This window comes from Oryx dammah, unplaced genomic scaffold (assembly GCF_014754425.2).
Source record: "Oryx dammah isolate SB20612 unplaced genomic scaffold, SCBI_Odam_1.1 HiC_scaffold_4, whole genome shotgun sequence".
Taxonomy (NCBI): Eukaryota; Metazoa; Chordata; class Mammalia; order Artiodactyla; family Bovidae; genus Oryx; species Oryx dammah.
The window spans coordinates 20,794,341-20,812,152 of NW_024070188.1; the positions used below are offsets into that span (position 1 = coordinate 20,794,341).

The window sequence follows — 17,812 nt, forward strand, 5'->3', positions numbered from 1 at the left end:
AGGAAACATAATTAGAAACCACAGTAGGATCCTACAAGCCTATCCTAAGTTCTCTCTTTCAGTTTTTTTTAAACTAATTATTAATTTATTTTAATTAATTAACTTTTTGGCTGCATTGGGTCTTTGTTGCTGCATGCGGGCTCCTTCCAGTTGCAGAGAGTGGGGGCTGCTCTCTACCTGCGGTGCACAAGCTTCTCACTGTGCTGGCTTCTCATTGCAGAGCACAAGTTCTAGGCTCGTGGACTTATGAGCTGTGGCCCGTGGGCCCTTGAGTGTGGGCTTCAGCTGCTGTGGCACACGGGCTTAGTTGTTTGGCGGCATATGGCATCTTCTCGAACCAGGGATTGAACCCAGGTCCCCTGCACTGGCAAGTGAATTCCTGACAACCAAGCCACCAGTAAAGTCCTACATTCTCAGTTTCCAGCCAGACTCCCTTGAGGATGATATCTTTTTCTATGAAGGACTTTCTCCACCCACACCTGCCCCAAAGATGTATTTACTCTTAGGTACTCTGTCTCAATTTTTAAAAAGGATGTCCACCTGTATTTGAACAATACACGACGCCAGTGTCATTGGAAATCCATTAAGAGTTCAGAGGTGACTTCTAGCTTTGGCCATGGTTATATTCTCTTCCTGCGCAGTGTTCCTAGATTGGTAAAACTGCCTCAATTCACACTGAAGGCTGAACCCTAACCCTTTGGAGCGGTTCTTTAGAACTCTAGCAGACCCAAAAGCAAGCCTCACAATCTGTATGGATGTTTGTTTTACAACTGGAAGTGCTGTGTGTTTCACAGAACTTGGACTTGCTGTCTAACTCCAACCTCCTCCCTACCTCTATCCTTGTCTGGGAAGCAGGTTCCATCTTTGTAGTGACAAATTCCCATCCGACTGGGAGACAGCAGAAAGGCAGTTCATCAAGTAGTAAGGAAATCACGAGAAATAAATCCTTCTACCTTTTGTGGTTTGTAGTGAGTCACCGGGATTGTGGGAAAAGCCATCAGTGATACCAAATGGAGTAGCATTGTGGCGTTTGGCACCAGACATGAGAGCAAGAGCTGGCAGACAATGGACTGACTCCTTGGACAAAAGCAATAAGGGCCAGGAACCCTAGGAGCTGCCTGCTTTGAACACAGTGGGCCAGTTCCTCTCAGCACATCCCCTGTTCCACAAGCAGCTGAGAGGGGAAACCCTTTATCTTCCCACGTGTGAATAAAAGCAAACTGTCCTACCAGGAAGAATGAACTGTCTGCCTGGAGCCAGCCCTCTGGATTCTCTGGCAATCTGACAATCCGTGCAGCAATTCATCCTCACACTCCATTCCCCATGGCCTGTCTGCCTAAGTTTCCGGATACAAGGCAGTATTTTGTTTAATAACTGTTCCAAGTCATTTCAGATGGGTTTATGCTTTTAATCTCGAAACTGATGGCACTAAATTATTGTTTCACCTGTGAAAAGATGTGTTTAAAAGATGCTGTGCATGCTGTTAAAAGAAACCAAAGAGGAGATCTCTCCCTCTCCAGATCCAGGGGTGAAAACAGAGACCAAATGAAAAACTAACTCGCCAGAGATTTGTCATAAATCAAATCGAACAACCACCACCAAAAAACTCCTAACAGCCTCCATTGGCCTTATGAGCACCATCTTACTCACACATTTAATTTTTCATGGCAGATAAGAACATGCCGATGAGATGAAGTGATGCTCCCTGGGCAAGCCACCGGCAGAACCAGCCACACGGTGTGCCATCGGCCAGCTGCCACAAAAGTGGTACCTGATATGGCCCAGATCTGGGTGCAGAGGTGAACTGATAAAACAATCTCCAGGAAAGCTGCAAATGCCGCTGGATTTCTGTCCATTTTCCTTTTTTTTTTTTCCTGTGCAGTCAAATGGCAGGGTTTGTCTTTGCTAGCTAATTGTAATAGGCCACTGTACAAAATTACAGAATTTTCAGGGCCATTTTCTTTGAAAAGGAGGGAAATTTGCATAAAAAAGGGATATTCCTGGACTGTGCCATTAAGACCATAGTCACGTAAGAATGTAAGTGGTATCCCTGGAGAGTTTTGGTCTCTGGTTCCCAGACAAGAAGCAGTGACAGATGATAAATGAACCAGGCAGATTCCTAGACAAAGGTGCAGCTTTCCTTGGGGCTACAGGACTTGGGTCAAGAAGAGCCTTCATTCCAGAACCTACCTAGGCGATCACTTTTCACCCAACAAAAGATGGCAATTTGCTGAAATGAATCACAGTGTATCTCTGGGGAAGTGCTTGAGGAAAAGGAGAAGGAAGAGGCCAATATCTTTTCTCCTTGAGGCTTATGGTTATGTTACTGAGACATCTAGCATGGAACATTCTGGCTGACACAACTTTTTTACGAGATACGTTTTATTTGTATTTTTAAAAAATTTTTGTCCCTGCCACGCAGCATGTGGGACCCTTAGGGCCCCAACCATGGATGGAACCAGCACCCTCTGCAGCAGTGGACTGCCAGGAAAGTCCCCTAACTTTTTTATATGCTTACAATTCTTTCTGAATTCTATCTTGGTATAAAAGGCAAAACAAAGCAAAAGAAAAAGCAGTCCTTCTTAAGCATTTCCACCAAAGCCGCCCCAGTGATAGAGGAGAATGCATTTCTGGGGTGTGGGAAGCCCCAAAATAATTTTCCAAAGGCTTCTTCATAGGCTTTTGTTTTATCTTCAGAAGTCATAAGAATTTTGCATTCTCCGTAATATGGCTTTGAGACATAAACCATGTATAAAACAGAGGCTGCCAATCTTGCATTTTTCTCTATTTGGAATTTTCTTAAATCAACAGAGAACGATTAGATCTTATTGCAATATGCCAGATACATATCATTCTAAACTATTATCACAGAAATCGTGTTGTAGTTATGAGTCAAAACACTCAGTATTATTTCCGACTTTTCCCATTTCTCTTGTTCCTGGTGTAATATAAATATTAATGGCTGACTTCACATTGTTGTATTTCTAACTCACTGACAATGGTTAAAAAAATACTGGGGGTGGAGGTGGGAGTACAGGAAATGTAAGAGAACAATTCTGGAACTTCCTGGGTTTTCCATAGCCCAAGTCATTTAGCAACACAGCTAATTTAACTGACTATAATTAGGTTCACTGACCATGATGTCTCCCTTAATTTCTTGACTAAGAAGCACTTTTTTTAAGCCTTAAATTTATACTAGCACTCTGCATGTGAGTGATTTCTCAGAATTCCATTTGGTTCTCAGGATACCCACCCCTAGGGGAAGGCCTGCAGAGGTCTCCATTTCTTCCAGCAAATAATGAACAAGAATTACAGTTTACTTCTGCACAAACCACGAGATCAGATAGCTTTTGTCACCCTGAATGGGAATGGCGGGTGCTTAAGAATGGCGTCCCTAGGGCCAAATGTCCAGATTTGAATCCCAGATCTAGTTAAGTGATTATAAGCAAGTGACTTGACCTCTTTGAGCTTCAGTTTCCTTCTGTGCGGATGCTAATAATAGGCCCCCTCTTACAGGGCTATTATGAGGGTTAAGTGGGTAACTCTAGAGCCCCAAAGCCCAGTGTATAGCACAGCTGAATGCTCTACTGCAGGCACCTCCTATACAGTTTCAGGTCTTTTGTATATAATAAGTAGAGTCCTAAAATTGTAGGTAAATCAAGTCTTTCTTTAAATGCAGAGCAGATGTTTATTGATAGAGGAATCTTACCATAAATCTTCCTACAGTGTGAGTAAAGATACTCAAATTTATAAGATTATAGACTTTTAAATGTATGTTTGCCAAAATCAAGCTGCATGCAATTTGATTCATTAAATGTTGATTGAGAGTCTGCAAGTGTAAGATTATGACAAGCAAAAGGGGATGTTCAAAGGATGAATCAAATGCAGTTCCTTCCTCAGGAAACCCCATATCAGTTGAGAGGCTAAAATAATGATCTCCACCTGAAATTGGTATTCCACTGAAAACCAACGTGAGCCCAAGAGGAGTATCTGGAGCTGCTGAACATCAGAGGAGGTTCTAGAGTAACTAGCATTGGATTTGCTTTGTCTTCACACTGTCTGTCTGTGTGTGTGTGTGTGTGTGTGTGTGTGTGTGTGTGTGTCTGTGTGTGTGTGTATGTGTGTGTCTGTGTGTGTGTGTCTGTGTGTGTCTGTGTCTGTGTGTGTCTGTGTCTGTGTCTGTGTGTGTGTGTGTGTCTGTGTCTGTGTGTCTGTGTGTGTGTGTGTTTTAGAAGGGGCAGAAAAGTAGAGGGAACAGGAGAGGGACACACAGAAGAACTGACATCCTCAAATGTACTAGACATGAAACTGTGTGATGTGTTTATTTGGAAAGGGCACAGAGGTGGGGAGACTCAGAGATATGGCTGGAAATGTGGGTGGGAAAGAGAGTGAGTGAGCCAGCCTTGAACACCAAGCTAGCAATTACTGTCTGTAGACAGTGGGGCACAATTAACCATTTTTGAAATAAAGAAAGAAATTATCACAACAATATTTAACAAGATAATCTTAGACGGCCTGGAGGGAATGGAGACTGGTAAAAGAAAAGAGAAGAAAATTAGGAAATTTTTTCTATAAGAAATAAACACAAAGATGTGAACTGGCGGTGGCAGTGGGGAAAAAAAAAAAAAAAACACAAAATAATCCAAACTGAATGAACTATGGGCTTAGGGAACATGGGTTCTCTGCTCATCTCATGAAGCTGGATGGAGAAAATCTGTCCATGAAGCTACTTCTGACTCAGGAAACCCCTGCCACAGGCTGGGACTGATGTGGATAAACTTGGGTTACCAGGGATGCACCAGGAGGGGTAGATGGCATGTCCTGCTGCAGCTTAGCCTCTTCTGGCTGAAAGGAGAGTGTGTGGAGTAGCAAGAAGGACCGACATGTTAGACAAACAATAGACTGTGTTCTAGCCCTCTGAGAAGGAGCAGGTGGAAAGGGAGGGGAGAGGCAGGAAGAAAAGGGGAAGGAGGGAGGGAATGATGATGGTAGCTAACGTTGACTGAGTGCTGATTATGGGCCATACATTGTACTTTAAAGTTATATATACAAGTGCTTCAATCACCCATATGTGGCAGATATTGTTATTTTGCCCGTTTTGAAGAAGGGAATATGGAGACACAGAAAATCAAGGCATTTGCTCAAGGTCAAAAAGTTATATATACAAGGGCTTCAATCACCCATATGTGGCAGATATTGTCATTTTGCTCGTTTTGAAGAAGGGAATATGGAGACACAGAAAATTAAGGCTTGCTCAAGGTCAAAGTAATTTAAAAATAAGCAGTAAAGCAGGAATTTGGAGTTAGGCAGTCTAATTCCAGAGTCTGCACTCTTAAGCCCAAGTGAAAACTCTACACAGAAACAGACGTGTTCATCTCAGTCCATGCTGAAGACCTGGTTTTACTGAAACACAGTGACCTGGGTGTGGAAGTCTATGAAATTCCATCAGAACAAGGTCCTTTGAGATCCCAAGGGACCAATATTCCCACCAAGATTCTTCCAGCAGGTCCTTCAAGGAGCTGAGGAACAGCCCTAAACTCTACCCACTGGGGGAAGATCAACCTTCATGGAAAACTGGGACCTAGTAAATCTTGAAATATCAGGAAACAGAAATGACAGTTTCTCTGTGATCCCCACAAACAGTGCTGGCAGAAACAAACCTCTGGGTGACTTCCTTGTGGTCAGCAAGACTGGAAATGGAACTTAACATTAAGTTCCATTACACTAACTTAACATTAACTTAACCTTAACTTAAGGTTACAGGGTGCCCAACAAGTTTTAAAGTTGAGAATAATGATCTTTAGAATGAACCCACAGTCTTCCCTCTTCAGTGTCATGAATAAACAACATGAGACATTTCATATTTTAAATGTAGGTATACTGGTACGACACAATGCCTGAATCAGCACCTACTCTCCCCACAAGTTCAAGATATTTTAATATTTTATACAACTAACTTATTATTTTATATCACAAATATAAAAGGGAAGAGATTGAGACTCAGCAGCAATCTGAACTGAACTATACAACTAAATGCTTCATGATCCCGACTGGATTCTAGACCAGGAAAGGGACATTGCTGTTTCTTTTGAAGGAAGTCTCTGTTACTTTGGCCTCAAACTGAAATGCAAAATGCCCTCAGTAACAGTGAAAAAAAATCTCCAAGAAAAGTATGTTACTTCTTAAATTTTTTTTTGGCCAGATATTAGTACACACGATTTTAAAAGTCAGTATATATGTTTTATATCCAAAAAGGTTTATAAGTTTAAAAGTTTATGTTTAAAAATATCTTGAGAATCATACTCTCATGTATGGATGTGAGAGTTGTACTATAAAGAAAGCTGAGCGCCAAAGAATTGATGCTTTTGAACTGTGGTGTTGGAGAAGACTCTTGAGAGTCCTTTGGACTGCAAGGAGATCCAACCAGTCCATCCTAAAGGAAATCAGTCCTGAATATTCTTTGGAAGGACTGATGCTGAAGCTGAAACTCCAATATTTTGGCCACCTGATGAGAAGAACTGACTCATCAGAAAATACCCTGTTGTTGGGAAAGATTGAGGGCAGGAGGAGAAGGGGACGACAGAGGATGAGATGGCTGGAGGGCATCACCAACTCAACGAACATGAGTTTGAGAAAGCTCCGGGAGATGGTGATGGACAGGGAAGCCTGGCATGCTGCAGCCCATGGGGTTGCAAAGACTCAGACACGACTGAGCAGCTGAACTGAACTGAAGAATCATACCTCCTTAACATATGTTCTAAAGTAAGGCTGATAAAGTTGTTCATTCCTGGCTGCTTAAAGAGTATTTTAAAAAGGAGAATCAGTGTCTTAACTCAGCCATAGGTATATAAGTGCACTCTTCTAATTGACATTGGATCTGAAATATCAGCCGTAATTATAATTCACGACAAACAGAAGAAGAATCATCCCACCTCGTTTGTATCAGGTCTCTTAACAATCAGTGAGCTCAGGTGTATATTTTGCTTGATCACTGTGAAAGCTGATGTGGGTCACACCTATTTACAGTACATTTTGCTATCATGAATGAAAGCACTCAAAGTATATGCACCAAACCTTTAAAACAAAATCAGTGTGGGGTGGGCGGGGAGAACCATTACAGATTAAATGCATAATGATTAAAAACTACAACCTCAGCTTATTCACAGCGGTTAATGAATCACATTCCAACTATGTCCACTCTTGGCAGAGCTTCCAAACATGAATGCCAGAAGACATAATTCTTTTTCAAAACATTAACTCCACATTTAAAAGTCTGACAGTGTTGAGTCTTAAAAATCTCTTGGCAATGGGTTTTAGCAATTAATTGAAAAAAAAATCTGAGCTGGAGAAACCAAAACTATTTAGCTGTTTCAGCCACACATGTAACTGTTAGAGCCCAGTATACTGGAATTGCAGGCCGTATTCCAGAGCATGTGTTTCTACCCCCACTCCCCCGCAGTGCGCACTCCCCTCCAAGTGCTGTGGGTCCCTAGGACCCTCCCTCCACAGTCTTGGGGCCACACTGGCTGCAGAGGGCCCTCACCTCCTCCAGGGAGCGGGACAAGAGCCCCACAGGAAAGCCCACTCCCTCCGCTCACCCAGACCAACAAAGCACTCCAGCCTCCTCTTCCTTCTTGGCAGATGCCAGGAAGTTCAAACTGACTAGGGGACTAAATTAAAATATAGGTCTAAAGTCAGTGATCTTAGTCAAAGAAAATCTACTTGTTTTTATTAAGAAACAAATGTTTATTAAAGAAAACAAGAGTCAAGGGAAGACAAAACAATACACCAAGTTGAACCTTCTAAAATCCTCCTCCTAACAATTTGCTGCACTTATGTTCTCACTCTGTTTAGAGGTTTTCTCTATTATTATAACATTACTATGCATTCATATTTTACCTAACACTACATCATGGCTCAGCGGTAAGGGGTCTACCTGCCAATGCCAGACAGTCGGATTAAATCCCTGGATCAGGAAGAGCCCCTGGAGAAGAAAATGGCAACCCACTCCAGTATTTTTTCCTGGGAAATCTCATGGATAAAGGAGCCTGGTGGGCTACAGTATGTGGTGTCACAAAAGAGCTGGACACAACTTGGCGACTCAACAACAACATCATCATAAGCAGCTTTCCATGTTAACTGTCTTTTTGACAGATAGCTGTTTAATATTGCAAATAAGTATTACATGCTTTGCTTAACTGGTTCCTTGCCACTGAATTTGCCAATTCACATTTTAAACCATTTATTCACAGAGTATCTACTATATTCAAATCACTGGATGAAATATTTTAAGTATAAATATATGAATAAGCAGCTTCTCCGAGAATGCTCTTCAGAATTATTATACAAAGACACAAATATATAGATGCAACATATATGTATATGCATGTGTATACCCGCTCTATGTGGCTCTGAGCCATCTACTTCTTTAAAATATGCTTATAGGGTTGAAATATTCTAACTTCCTTTCCATGTATTCCTTTTATTGCTCATTTCTATTATTCTTGTCTACTAGATTTGCCTTAATATGACTGATCAAGAAATCTTTAAAGCAGTCTCAAAATAAACTAATTCTAAGCATCAATAAGTATTTTATTTAAGAACATCCCCAACCCAAAATATGAACTACACTTGTGTTTTAGGCAAAATTGTTCTCTGATGCAGTACTGGGCGAAGCCACCTGGGAACGGCAGTTGAGCATGAGGCTTTCTTTGGGTGTTGGGACTTGGTGAGAAAGAGACATCTGGAAACAGATGTCTTGAAACCCCAGAGACATAGACATAAATTTTCCTTTCATCCCTAAACTGGCTGTGTGATCTTCAGCATGTTGGTTGAAAAAAGAAAAGAAAAAAATCTTGGGAACTCCCTGACACAATGATTAGTGGTTAGTTAGGACACAGTGATTTCACTGCCAAGACCCAAGTTCAGTCTCTGGTTGGGGAACTAAGATCGCACAAGCTACACAGTGCAGCAAAAAAAAAAAGAAACAACAAAACTCACCATGCCTCAGTTTCTCTGTTTGCAAAAAGAAGTTAATAGTAATAACCTTGCAGGGGGCAATTTGAGGATTCCCGGAAATCTACCTAAGGCCAAACCTATGCCTGGCATACAATGAATATGCTTATGAATATATGAGCATATATTTTGTTTTTAAAAAACAGACACAACTATGTAGGAAAAAAATCTAAAAAGAAAAATGAATTTACTGGGCTTTATTGAAATGAATGGCAATTCATTACTCACTTCCAAGTGAAGTGTCTAACTCTTGAAAATTCGAGAAGCTAGAAACGTGCATTGGAGTGCCCTGATGCCAACCATGATCACCTTGTAACCCAGCTCCCAAAATGCAGTTAAATGCTCGTCACTCAGTCATGTCCGACTCTTTGAGACCCAAGGACTATAGCCTGCCAGGCTCCTCTGTCCATGGGATTCTCCAGGCAAGAATACTGGAGTGGATTGCCATTCCCTTCTCCAGGGCATCATCCCATACCAGGGATCAAACCTGGGTCTCCTGCCTTGCAGGCAGATTCTTTACCATCTGAGCCACCAAAGAAGTTCTCAAAATACAGTTAAATCCCAGGTTTTTCCTCTTTTCTGTTTGTGAACATACATCAAAAACGCATGGGAAAGCCACATCCATTTTCCAATCGTGCTTCAGGACAATTTGCCCCCCTTTCTAGTTCTCACCTCAGCCAGTAAGCTGAGACCTAAAGCAAGAGACGATCAGACTGCTGCTCTGTCAGCTGGTGGAATTAACTGTTCATCTTCAGGGAAAGTAGATGCTTCCCCAGAGAGACGAGCTATAAGAAAGCTGTCCTGGCCCTGTAGCACCTTCCCTCACATTCTACATGAGAGCTCTGACACTCAGTGTCCCCTTCTGAATCTGGAGGCAATGTCCTGGCTAGTGAGGGGTTCCCTAAAGAGTGCCTCCGTAAATTAATACACCTGCCATTACCAGAGTTACCGAACAGTCAGTGCTCCCAGCACCCCTGGAATTTGCATTTTTCCCCTTTAAGTCAAACCAGAATTAAAAACTTGCAACTTGTTAATTGCAATTTAATTTTATGAAAGTCTTTTCACACTGTTCATGGGGTTCTCCAGGCAAGTATACTGAAGTGGTTTGCCATTCCCTTCTCCACTAACTGTGGTGCTGGAGAAGACTCTTAAGAGTCCCTTGGACAGCAAGGAGATCAAACCAGTCAATCCTAAAGGAAATCAACCCTGAATATTCACTGGAAGGGCTGATGCTGAAGCTGAAGGTCCAATACTTTGGCCACCTGATGTGAAGAGCCGACTCATAGGAAATCTTTCCCTAATGCTGGGAAAGACTGAAGGCAGGAGGAGAAGGAGGATAAGATGATTGGATGGCATCACCGGCTCAATGAACATGAGTTTGAGCAGACTCAGAGAGACTGTGATGGACAGGGCAGCCTGGCCTGCTACAGTTCATGGCATAGCAAAGAGTCCAACACGACTTAGTGACTGAACAACAACAAAATGTATGAAATCAACCATCTTTACTGGCAGAGTAACTGAACCATCATGACAATGGATAATATTCCCAGGTATTTAAAAAACAAAACAAAATTAGGTTTTTTTTCCCTCCATGCTACTGCTGCTGCTAAGTCGCTTCAGTCGTGTCAGACTCTGTGCGACCCCACAGACAGCAGCCCACCAGGCTCCCCCGTCCCTGGAATTCTCCAGGCAAGAACACTGGAGTGGGTTGCCATTTCCTTCTCCAATGCATGAAAGTGAAGTTGCTCAGTCATGTCTGACTCTTAGCAACCCCATGGACTGCAACCTACCAGGCTCCTCCGTCCACGGGATTCTCCAGGCAAGAGTACTGGAGTGGGCTGCCATTGCCTTCTCCATTTCCTCCATGAGGGCTAGATAAGTTTAGACCTCTGAACAGCCTCTTGTCTGGTCTGGGTTTTCACGCTGGGAGGAGGCACCACACTGGGAGGCGTGCAGAATCCGTGGGTGCAAAGGTAAAGACAGCCCAGAAAGCTGTGTGCTTGAGAGAAATTACCTATGAAACTAGCAGGTGGACAGAGTTTTGCTTAAAACCTGTATCATTTTCAGAGTTGTATGCACAGTGAATTTCAGAAAAACTCTAACCTTGGAAGAACCTGTATATGAGACTGTTTTTGTTTTCTAGTCATCTAAATCCAAGTTGCTTACTTGGGCTAAGGACTGTAGGGTCACTGTTAATGTGAGTTCAGACACCAATGTGCTAACAGCATATTGAAACCACAAAGAGCTTCACATCAAAAGGTTACTCTGAAAACTGTCCTTTGCACTTGCCATTCCCCTACCCAGAAAACTGACCGTAGACATAGGTGTACTGTGCCTTCATTCAGCCCAGTTGGGTCTCTGCTCAAATGCCCTCTTGCTGGAGAAGGCTTCTTGACCATCCCATCTGAACACAAACACACCCAGAACCAGACTCGATATCATCTTAGGATGACTTACTTTTCTTATTCCTTATTTTTCTTCCTCACTACCTCTCATATTATAGATGCATTTGTTTGTTGTTTTCCACTTGTCCCTCCACCAGTGCAAGCGCCACGAAAAGAGGAACTGTCTTCATTGCTATATCCCACCTAGACCTTCACAGAGTACTTAACCACATGACCACTGTTCATGTGTCACATGAATGAATGAACTGCAGGTATTTTAGCCAAATGCTACACATCTCCAGTTCTCTTCCCAGCAAGACATAAACTCAGACTAAGCTCCTGAGACCCACACAAAATGCTAATACTTCCTCAGTGGTCTTTGTTGTGGCTTATGAAGCAAGTGTATCCATGTGAACTACCCTGAGAGTCTACAAAGGGCAAGTTTTCCTTCTGATCTCCCCAGGCTGTAACACACCACTTGCCTCCTTGCCACATCTCAAGTTTTCCCACACCCGCAGAAAGCGAGAGCTCTTTTCTTACCGTATTGATCAGAAGAGCTAATGAAGAGAAGGTAGTCAGAGGCACAGGTCTGGGATTCAATATCCAAATCTCCCAACCTCAGAATCAATCTCTTCCCCTTCGGTACTGTGATCGTCTTTTCACAAATAGTGTGATTGGGGTACGTCCCTGGATAATTCTTAGACGTCATGGTGCCACTGTCCTTATAGCTCACTATGTGCCCACAGCCGTCACCTGGTAAAGAAAAAAAGAATAAGAGAAGTAAGTGAAATGAATTCTTACCAAGAGCTGAGAAAGTTCACTATAATCTTCACCTTATGTACTTTATTCCTTCTATGAAGAGAGACAGAAAAGCTAAAAATAAAAATTGCTTTAATTACTACATGGTATCTATTATTCCAGGTTATTTCATCTCTTGTTTCTCAGCTTAACCTTCTGAACATTGTTGATCAAAATGTTTCATGTATTAGCATGGTAAGCCCTTTGCAAACAAATCATTTAATCAAATTACTTTTTCTAATCATCTATTCATCTACCCATCCACACTCACACAGTGGGCCCTTGGCATTCACAGATTTGCCCTTAGTGGTTTTGTCTATTAGCAAGCCAATGGTATGGAACAATTTGCAGCTGAGGGGGAAAAAAATACCACTGATTTTGGGGGTAATTGTCCTGATTAAATGGGGTCAGGTATGCAAAATGCTTCTGGAGAATCTGAGACTCATGCTGAGGGGACTATCTTTAAGAGGCTGTCATTCATTGTCCTGTCATTCAATCCTGTCATTGGGGATTACAATCATCCTACATTCATATCTCAGTAACAGCCACAGATTTGGAGGCTTGGAGGCTTCCCAGGTGACTCAGTGGTAAAGAATCCTCCTGCCAATGCAGGAGACACAGATACAACCCCTGGGTTGGGAAGATTCCCTGGAGGAGAAAATGGCAACCCACTTCAGTATTCTTGCCTGGAGAATCCCTATGGATAGAGGAGCCTGGCGGGCTATGGTCCATAGGGTCGCACAGAGTCGGACACAGCTGAGCAGGCACACACGATAGACTCAGGACGTATCGTGAGTTTCGTGCTTGCCACCCGCCAGACATGGTGTTGTTGGAGACACATACAAGCAGCGATGGCTGTTCACCACTCAAAGTGAAATGGGAGACAGTCACCTGCTCAGCTAACTGTAATTCTAGGTGCCCCTGCCATTGCAGAAGCTTAAACAAAGTGCCAAAGAGGGCAAGAGAGGATCTATTTCAGTGGGTTCTCACTACTTCACTAAAATAAGTAATTCTCTCAAGGTTTTCTGAATAGGGAAGTTTAATCAATTGACCAACGAGTTGCTCCAGTACATTAAAGCAACCGAGTTATCTGAGAGCATGTAAAACTGGGTGGGCTGCAAGATTCAGGAGGATACATTGAATTCGAAGCACAAAATGCCTATAATTAGTACACTTTCAGAGAAACAAAGCCAGAATTTTTGCCCTTAGCCAGAGGGAGAGAAAGCAGAAGTCTGTTGGAGAAGAAACTCCCTGTGGTGGGAACAGAAGGCAGACCAAAGCCTCCTATAGCAGAAGACCCAGCTAGGGCGTCATGGGAATCTGAAGCCCTAGGCAGCCTTCTTCCTTCTCCAGCCTAGCCCCTACTACAGGATTCATCTGGGGTCTTCTTTTATCCCACTTCCTTCTTGCCCTGAGGCTTGCAGCCCAAACAGTGATGGTTGCCATTTAGTAGCTCAGTCATGTCCGACTCTGCGACGCCATGGACTGTAGCCCACCAGGCTCCTCTGTCCATGAGATTCTCCAGGCAAGAATACTGGAGTGGAGTGCCATTTCCTTCTCTAGGGGATCTTCCCGACCCAGGGAAAGAACTCGGGTCTCCTGCATTGGCAGGTGGATTCTTTTACCACTGAGCCACCAGGGAAGCCCAAAATGGTATTGGAGGCCTCATTAAAATAAGGGGTGGGAGAATCTGTGCCAAACCAGCAGTCAAGGTCGAGGGACAGCCCCGCCCAAGCGAAGAACTAAAGAGCCTCTTGATGAGGTGAAAGAGGAGAGTGAAAAAGTTGGCTTAAAACTCAACATTCAGAAAACAAAGATCATGGCATCTGGTCCCATCACGTCAGGGCAAATAGATGGGGAAACAATGCAAACAGTGACAGACTTTATTTTGGGGGGCTCCAAAATCACTGCAGATGGTGACTGCAGCCATGAAGTTAAAAGGAGCAAGCAACTGAACTGAACTGAACTCTCAAGATTCCAAGCTGTGAGGCTGGACTGGGGGAAAAGTGTAAGTGTTAGTTACTCAGTCGTGTCCAACTCTGTGACCCCAAGGACTGAAACCCACCAGGCTCCTCTGTCCATGGGACTCTCCAGGCAAGAACACTGGAGTGGGTTGCCATTTCCTCCTCCAGGGGATCTTCCCCATCCAGGGATTTAACCCAGGTCTCCTGCACTGCAGGAAGATTTCTTACCGTTTTAGACACCAAGGAAGCCTTGGATTAGAGGAGAGTTGACCTAAAGAAGCAGGAAGTTAGTTCCAAGGGGAAATGGAGATAGACAGCTAAGATAAAACTACTCTGAAACCTGGAGGTCTAGGCAGAAGTTGTGGAATTTATATGACTATGTAACAGAGGCCCACAGAGGATTTTGAGAAGAGAGATAATGAAAGAGGTATTTGAAAAAGACTCGAGATAGGAACTAGAATGCAGGAGACCGTGCATCATAGAGCAGGAGGAGGGTTAGAAATACCGTAGCTGGGATGGAAAGGGAATGAAAAACAGGAGGAAGTTCACAAGAAAAAAAATCAATGGACTTGGGTTTCAACCTATTATAATGGGAAAGACAGGAGGAGAAAAAAACAACATTGAGATTTTGAGTCCAGAGATGATTGGAACACTGAGGCTGATAAGACAAAAAGAGAAGCCCAGAGGGCAACCAAGTTTGAGGACAAAGGCTGTAAGTTTGGTTCTTAATGCTTGAGGTGATAGCTGTAAAATATATTTCTGGATGCAGGTTCAATCCCTGCTTTGGGGAGATCTCCTGGAGAAGGGAATGGCAACCCACTCAAGTCTTCTTGCTAGGAAATCCCAAGGACAGAGGAGCCTGGCAGGCTACTGTCCAAAGGGTTATAAAGAATTGGACATGACTTAGGAACTAAACAAAAAAACATATTTCTGGAGCTCTCTGGCAGTAGGTACAAAATTGTTGAGAATTAAACGAAATTATACTAGAGCAATGCAGATGGTGCAGAAGCACATAGGGAACGAAGTTTTGATTTAAAACTTGAATTATTTACCTGCTCTTAAAGGCTTTAGTGTAAAAACAAAAACCTAATGCGTAATTTCTCTTGGAAACCAGAAGACATGGCAATCACACCAGCAGGCATTCTAGCTGTCCTCTCAATAGACAGAGATGCCCTCACTCCCCACCAGGTCCTGGTCACTCATTTCCATGGCTCGCCCCGCCTCTGAAGGCACTGATTTTGAGCACTCCGACAAAACATCACTAAGGCAGCTGGTGGTTGTGGTGTTGGTTGCTCCATCGTGTCTTGTTCTTTTGTGACCCTAGGGATTACAGCCCACCAGGTTCCTCTGTCCAAGGAATTTCCCAGGCAAGAATACTGGAGTGGGCTGCCAGTTCCTTCTCCAGGGGATCTTTCAAACCCAGGGACTGAACCTGAGTCCGAAATATGGCTATCACCTCCAATGTAAGAACAAAACTTACAGCCTTTGTGCCCGAATCTTCTTGCCCTCTGGGCTTCCCTTTCTGTCATATCAGCCTCAGTCTTCTAATCATTTCTGGACTCAAAATCCCAATGTTGTTTTTTCTTCTCCTCCTGTCTTTCCCATTATGATTAGTCAAAATTAGAGTCTGCTGATTTTTTTTTCTTGTGAACTAGTTAGCATACAATTCTGCATATAAATGTGCATATAAATAATGCTAAGCCACCAAGATATCACTGGTCAAACATTTAAATGTCCCTTTTCTTAGTGCTATGAAACTCTGCTTTTATAAGAGAAAAGAGAGGATTTCCTGGCAGTCTAATGGCTGGGGCTCTACGCTTCCACTGCAGGAGGCTCGAGCTGGATCCCTGGTCAGGGAAATAAGATCGTGCATGCTGCATGGCATAGCCACAAAATAAATAAACAAGAAAAAAGAAAGAGAAAACTTTCCCTAGACGACATAGCTACATATAAAATGAGGATCAATGACAGGTGAATCAGCATGTACATGATTACTGTATTCTAAGTTTTAAGTGACATGTCATGACAAAGGAAAATCCCAGGGGGTCACTTTTATTCAAGGCTATAATTATGCTTCTTTTCAATGCCTTCTACTCTAAAGCCCGAGAGGAAACTCCTTTCACCCAGTGATACTGGCAGAATAGGAGCAAGTTTTAGTTTTCAACACTCCCATCATTACTTGACATGGGAGATTTGTGCCTTCTTGGGAAAGTTTTCCCTTTTCACAATCTAGCAGAATGAAACTAGGTCTTTGTTCTCCCAAAAAACCCTGAAAAGAACTGCTAAGTCCTAATTCATTAGAAAAGCAAACAACTGTCATCAGAAGTTGCAATCTCACTCTTACCTATGGAAGACTACGTATGGAGTTTTCTGGGGCAAGCGCTAATATAGTAAACGTATTTCATGGATATTGATGACATCAGGAATTTTCAACCGACCGTCTCTCCATAGTTTTGATTACCTCAAAGGACTAGACAGAGTTAACAATACTATAGTATATAATTGGAAGTTGCTAAGAGAGTAGATCTTAGATGTTTTCACCACAAAAAGGAAACAGTAATTACGTGAAGTGGCACCAGTTGTTAATGAATGCTATGGTGTTAAATAACTTTGAAATATATAAATATATAAAACCAACTCATTGTAGACTTAAACTTGTACAATGTTATATGTCAATTATATCTCAATAAAGTTGAGGGAAAAAAAGATATGTCCAAGAGGAACTAGGAAGTGCCTAGGGAGAGAAAATGCCTATGGTATCATATACTGAATAAAGTAGAGCATAAATAAAGCATATGGTATCATATATTGAATATAGCAAATGAAAACAACAGACAAACACTATTCCCACGACCTCATCTTAACACTCTGTCACTTAACTCAGAACCCAGCTCTAAGAATCACAAACAAGGAAGATGTCAAGAGTTATTTAAAAGTCTACTAATTCATGTTCCATATGTAACGTATTAACTTCAATATTGTGGTCATGATATTATACTACACTTTTGCAAGATACTATCACAAGGAAACTAGGCAAAGGTACACAGCATCTCTTTGTATTATTTCTTACAACTGCATGTGGTCTGTGATCATCTCAGAATAAAAATTTCAATTAAAAAATTGGAAAAAACAAAAACAAAAACAACCCTATCAGTCTGGTTAAATTTGACTGGCAGTGGGTGAAAACAAAGGTGCTTTTATTTCCTATTTTATACTTTTTGATACTATTTAGATTTTGTGATCCTGTATGCTCTTCTACTTATCTTTAATTAAAGAATTTATAGAAGCTTGCATTAAAAAGATCACTACAGAATGATAACCAATAAAGGAGAATTTTTGTTCTAAAATCTTTTTGTACTAAATCCACTAACCAAGTTCTCATATTTGTCTAAGGAGCATGGAGTGTTGAGTTGGAGAGGGTCATAAGGTATGACCCAGTTCACAGATGAGAACTCAAGACGTATATGGACTTGCCTTAAAGCTATTTAACAAGGAAGATCCACATGGTGGATGCCAGATGACTATTCCAAGATGATCCAATTCTAGAATCTTGAAAACCTTTTTGTCTCACCTCTTTATTTTGTAACATAAGGGTATTTGTGTTTAATTTTGGAAAGTTACCTGCACTGCTATCTTATCAGAGCTTTCTTT

The 17,812-nt window shown here is 42.2% G+C and overlaps 1 protein-coding gene across 2 annotated transcripts in view; it reads right to left on the reverse strand.

Moving 5' to 3' along the window:
- The window catches only part of DCBLD1 (discoidin, CUB and LCCL domain containing 1), a 75,263-nt gene that overhangs the window by 36,548 nt on the left and 20,903 nt on the right, over positions 1-17,812 (reverse strand). For both annotated transcript variants that reach the window (XM_040238430.1, XM_040238431.1), the window contains exon 2: positions 11,940-12,152. In XM_040238430.1, coding sequence (XP_040094364.1) covers positions 11,940-12,152 — 213 coding nt within the window. The remainder of the gene's footprint in view (positions 1-11,939; positions 12,153-17,812) is intronic.